Source organism: Henckelia pumila, chromosome 1 (assembly GCF_033568475.1).
Source record: "Henckelia pumila isolate YLH828 chromosome 1, ASM3356847v2, whole genome shotgun sequence".
Classification (NCBI taxonomy): domain Eukaryota; kingdom Viridiplantae; phylum Streptophyta; class Magnoliopsida; order Lamiales; family Gesneriaceae; genus Henckelia; species Henckelia pumila.
Genome location: NC_133120.1, coordinates 135,980,553 through 135,986,596, shown reverse-complemented (window position 1 = coordinate 135,986,596; position 6,044 = coordinate 135,980,553). Strand labels below are relative to the sequence as shown.

The 6,044-nt window shown below is 40.9% G+C and overlaps 1 protein-coding gene across 1 annotated transcript; it reads right to left on the bottom strand.

The window, feature by feature from the left end:
* Nucleotides 1-1,090: 1,090 nt before the first annotated feature.
* LOC140874059 (uncharacterized) lies at nucleotides 1,091-2,644 on the bottom strand. The gene has a single exon (XM_073277335.1). It carries the CDS (start codon nucleotides 2,642-2,644, stop codon nucleotides 1,091-1,093), a length of 1,554 nt encoding a protein of 517 aa, XP_073133436.1.
* Between the last annotated feature and the right edge of the window lie 3,400 nt (nucleotides 2,645-6,044).

Sequence of the window (6,044 nt, the reverse complement as noted above, 5' to 3'; positions counted from 1 at the left end):
ATGAATTCACTATTGGTGGGGACATAACAGTTTAACCACATATAATGCCTTTGGTGGGCACCGTTCACTGTTTATACTCGTGTGGGTTAGGAGTTCTTTTTTTTTTTTATGCATAGTAACGCTTCAAGAATTTCCCGTTTATGGGACCAATCTTTAAGCCATCTTCGGCCACCAGTTTGTATGCGCCATTAGTATAAACCTCTTTGACAACATATGGGCCATCCCATTTTGATGTAAACTTGTTTCCGGTTCGATGAGTTGTGATGATGGGCCTTCTCACTGCGAGTACTAAATCACCGACTTCAAATGAGCGTGACCGCACTTTTTTGTTGAAAGCTCTAGAGAGACGAGCTTGGTAACACTCAAGTCTTTGTTGCGCTTCCAGTCTTTTCTCATCGAGAGCTTCTAACTCCTCGAGGCGCAAACGTGCATTTTCTTCTTCTGTCAAGCCTTCTTGTATGGCTATCCTTAGTGATGGAATTTGTTGCTCGAGTGGCACGACGGCTTCCACACCATACACCAATGCATAAGGAGTTGCTTGAGTAGGCGTTCTGTAAGTTGTTCTATATGCCCATAGAGTCTCTCCAATCCTTTCATGCCAGTCTTTCTTTGATTTTGCAATTATTTTTTTCAAGAGATTACACAAGGTTTTGTTGAAAGCTTCGGCCAAACCATTAGCAGCAGCATAGTACATAGAAGACTTCCTTTGCTTGAAACCGAACTTTTCGCAGAGCTTATCAATCAAAGTGTTGCAAAAAGGTTTCCCATTATCTGTGATCATGTACCGAGGAATTTCATACCGGTATATAATGTGGGTGCGAATAAAATCAGCAAAATTTTCCTTCTTTACTTCTTTGAGAGGCACTGCTTCAGCCCATTTAGAAAAATAGTCTGTTGCAGCCAAGATATACAAATGCCCACTTGAAGATTTAGTCAGCGGTCCAACTACGTCTAAACCCCATGCGTCAAATGGCCAAGAGGCTACTGTAGGGTGCAACACTTCAGGCGGTTGGTGAATGAAATTTGAATGGTACTGGCAAGCTTGACACCTGTGTGCATAATCCATGCAATCTTTCACCATTGTTGGCCATTAATAACCCATTCTTTTTATTCGAAAATGTAGCTTTGGACCTGATTGATGGGCTCCGCAAATTCCAGAATGAGCTTCTTCCATTGCTCGGGTGGTTTCTTCATCTCCTAAACACCGTATGAAGACTCCATCAAATGAGCGCCTACATAAGGTATCCTTGTAGTAGATGAAGCGCGCTGCGCGTCTTCTAATGTCTACCCTTTGACGCGGATCATTTGGAAACTTTTCATACTTCAAGTAATCGACAAATGCTTGACGCCAATCTTCTTTCTCAATTTCGAATACTTCGACAGTGTAGTTATCATCTTCTTTTTCTTCATCACTCTCATCCTCAAAAAGTGGCGGTACTACCCAATTTTTACATATTGGCACACGAGCTTCATTGTTTGGCATGGAAATTGTAGAAGCAAGCTTGGCCAGTGCATCAGCTTGTTTATTGTCTTTTCTCGGCACATGCTCAATCTCCACATCATCGAGCCACCCCATAAGCTTCCTAGCATAATTATGATATGGGAGTAATTCAGGCTTTCTGACTTCATATGATCCGAGTAACTGATTAATCACCAGAGCCGAATCCCCATATACTTGAAGATGCAATTTCTTTATATCGACCGCCATTTCTAGTCCAAGGATTAGATCTTGATATTCAGCAACATTATTGGAGCAATTTTGAGTCAATGTGAATGAGTATGGCAACACTTCCCCGTCAGATGTCACAAATATAACTCCAGCACCGGCTCCTTCCTTATTCGAAGCTCCATCAAAATACATTTTCCATGGGGGTTTAACTTCAATTACAAGAACATCTTCATCCGAAAATTCATTAGATAGCTCCCAATCGGCAGGGATTGGGTGGTCAGCTAAAAAGTCAGCTAATGCTTGCCCTTTGACAGTCTTCTGAGGAACATATATAATTTCAAATTGCTGCAATTGGAGATACCATATTGCAAGTCTATCAGAAAGAACCGGTCTTGACATCACATATTTTAGCGGGTTTGCCTTTGAGACAAGCCGGACAGTGTGGGCTTGAAAGTAGTGCTTTAGCTTTTGAATGACAAATATGAGGGCTAGGCATAACTTCTCTATTGGTGAGTAGTTCAATTCATTTGGCGTCATCATTCTACTCAAATAGTATAGTGCAGTTTCCTTCCTATCATCATTATCTTGAGCTAATAAAGCTCCGATGGAACGCTCTTGAGCAGTGATATAGAGGGTTAATGGGCGTTCAGGCACCGGGGCTGCCAACACGGGAGGCTTCATCAAATAATCCTTAATGCCCTTGAAAGCATTCTCGCAAGATTCGTCCCACTTAAATGGAACTCCTTTTTTCATGAGGCGGATAAATGGTTGACAACGCCTAGCCAAATTTGAGATGAACCTCCTGATATATGCCAATTTTCCTTGCAAACTTTTCAGCTCGTGGATATTTCGAGGTCCGGGCATTTTTAAGATTGCATCAATTTTGTCTTGCTCAATTTCAATCCCTCGATGCCGGACAATAAATCCAAGGAATTTTTCTGATGTGACACCGAATGCGCATTTCAAAGGAGTCATCTTGAGTTGGTACTTTCTTACGCGCTCAAAAATTCTTCTTAAATCTTCCAAGTGGTTATTTCTCTATTTGGATTTAACAACCACATCATCAACATAGCATTCGACATTTTTGTGTAACATGTCGTCAAAAATGTTCTGCATTGCCCTTTGATAAGTGGCACCAGCATTCTTTAATCCAAATGACATTACTTTGTAGCAATATATACCCTTTGGAGTGCGAAATGCAGTTAACTCTTCATCTTCTGGCGCCATGCGAATTTGATTATATCCAGAAGATCCATCCATGAAAGACAATGCTTCGTGACCCATAGTTGCATCAATCATGAGTTCAGTGATAGGTAACGGAAAGTCATCTTTTGGGCATGCATTATTCAGATCTCGAAAGTCAACACAAACCCGAATTTGTCCATTCTTTTTCTTTACAAGAACTATGTTGGATATCCACGTAGGATACTTGACTTCACGGATGAATCCAACCTCAATGAGTTTGTTAATCTCAGTTTCGATTGGAGGGATTAACTCAGGGAGGAACCTTCGTTGAGCTTGCTTGATAATTCGAGATCCCTTTTTAACAGCTAAGTGATGAACAACCACTTTCGGATCCAGCCCAGGCATTTCTTTGTATGACCATGCAAATATATCTCTAAACTCATGCAGTAGCTCGATATATGCTTCCTCTTCATTGATGGACAATAGGGCGCTGAGGTAGATTGGTCTCGGGTTATCATCGTCGCCTAGATTAATCTCTTTTAGTTCATCAACAGTGGTTTTTACCCCTTCTTCAAGTTCAAGGGGAGCAATTTCAGCATCTTCCTCTAATGAATTTTCTTCTTCATTTGAAGTGATGTGACAAGAAGCAACACTTTCTGTATCATCCTCATCCTTTTGAGTTTGAGTGTAAATCACTGTTTGCATCTTAGCCTTCAGGATCTTATCGCATGATATAATCAATGTGGTGCATCGCTTCATGCGGGATGGAATCAAACTTCGCAATCTTTTAGGGGTTTGCTGATTATGAGCCTCACGCAAATGCTTGGAAAAGTTCAATTTTTGTTGATTCCTTTGCCTTTTACGTTGGCCCAGCCTATCAAAGACAGACACTCGTTGATCCTTTTTTATTTTGTTTGTCAACAACGGTGTTTGACGAGTACTCATCTTCAGCAATATAGTTGAGGCTGACTCTTTTGATGGCAATGCGGATGGGACTTTGTGGAATGAACCCAAGGCCTGGTCGAGTTTTTTGAACAGTACGCGCATTTTCTTCAAGAGCCGCTTGTTTGTTAGAAACTCCTGAGGTGAGTTTACCCAAGGTGAGGTTTTCACTTGGGTTGTATCCAGCTTTAACGAGTAGTTTATAAGCTTTTGGATCAAAGCCCTTCGCATTCTGTAGTTCTGAGTACTCCCCATGTTCTACCTCGGCCCCTTGAGTTGGACGGACAAATTCGATGATAGATGGTCGTTTTTCATCAAGTTTTGTTAAAGGAAGTACCATCTTTTTCAAAGGATTTTCTTCTTGGACAGGCAATTTACCTTTTGATTGGTCTTTATGAACTTCCAAGGCTTCTTTAATCTTACTTTTTTCATCATCCTGTCCTTCGGGTTCCCGATGAGGTGAACATTCTTCGATTCTTGATGTCTTCTCATTCTCAAAATAGTACTTGGCATCGGCAAAGTGTGATTCGGCCTCGGTAAATGGTTTATCATCTCCAAGTACTTTTCTTACCACCCCATCTTTACAGTATTTAAAACATTGATGCCATGTAGAAGGAACTACCCCATTTTCATGAAGCCATGGTTGACCAAGCAACATGTTGTATGATGTCCTGGAGTCTATGACATGGAAGAATGCACTTGAGGTCATGTCATCCATTATTAGTTCTAATCTTATGGCCCCGAGAGCCCTTTGTCCTCCTTGATTGAATCCTTGGATCATCAAGCGACTATTTGTGAGTTCTTATGTGGCAATATTCAACTCCTTCATCGTGCGCAAAGGCATAATATTAACTGCAGAGCATCCATCAATTAATATCCTATTCACCTTTTGCTCGCGACTATATCCCGTGACAAATAAAGGCCGATTGTGAAAGTCAGAACCAAATGGTAGATCTTCGCCAGTGAATGCTAAGGTCGCTACACAATCTTTCTTATTTTCGGACTGATCGATCTGGTTGAAGAGACTTCCTTGTAAACCTGTTACGTAGCATGATGCACCATCATTGTTATGTATTTTGATTTGATTGACATTCACATTATCCTCTTCAAGTGATATTTTTCCTTGGCGAGCCAACTGCATGATTTTATCCTTGAATATGAAGCAATCATGAATAGGATGCCCGATCAACCGGTGATATTTGCAATATTTTGGGTCATCCACTCATGTAGCTTCTTCAGGTCGCTTCAGTTCTGGTAATTCAATCAAGTTTGCTTTGACCAAATCATCAAATATCCCCGATACATCAGAGTCGAGAAAAGGGTACTGTTTTGATTGCATTTCCTTTAAACCCAACTTTTTTTGCCCTCTTTCCTGATATATCTCTTTCTTTCCATTGCTTTTATCATTTATATTTCCCTTGACTTTGACAGGTGTGGCATTAACTGTCATCGATTCTTTAGTCGGGGTCTTTGTGAAAGGCTTGCCTCCTTTCTTGAAGCCTTCCTTTTCTTTTGCCTTATGAGATTCATGAGCTGGAGGTCCCTCTGCTCCACTTGCAGCCATACTTAATTCCATGTCATGAGCTCGAGTAGCTAGATCCTCGAATGTCTTTGGCTGGATTCCTTGAAGGATGTATCGAAGCCCCCAATGCATACCTTGGATGCACATCTCAATGGCGAAAGATTCCGACAATCGATCTTTGCAGTTAAAACTCAAATTTCTCCAATGATTGATATAGTCAATGACAGGCTCTTCTTTCCACTGTCGTGAGTTTGTCAGCTCGATCATGCTAACTATTCGTCGAGTACTATAGAAGCGATTGAGAAATTCTTGTTCTAGTTGATTCCAACTATTAATCGAGCATGGCTCCAGATCAGTATACCAGTCAAATGCATTTACTTTTAGTGAGCAAACAAATTGTTTGACCAGATAATCTCCGTATGTTCCAGCATTGTTACATGTCTCGATGAAATGAGCCACGTGTTGTTTTGGATTTCCGTTGCCATCGAACTGTTGAAACTTTGGAGGCTGGTAACCAGGGGGCATCCTCAAGTCATCGATCTTTTGCGAGTAAGGCTTGGCATATGTGAGAGATGACTTGGAGCTTTCGTCAAGTTTTTCTTTGATAGTACCCATGATGAAGTCTTTTAATTGGTCTACAGGAACTGACCCATCAGGTGAAAAATTTAAATCTTTAGTATGTTCCTTTCCTTTTTTCTTCAACGATGATTCAGTTTCACCGTTAGT

Coding starts and splice junctions, on each gene's coding strand:
- LOC140874059 (XM_073277335.1), bottom strand. CDS start 2,644: ATGACTCCTTTGAAATGCGCATTCGGTGTCACATCAGAAAAATTCCTT.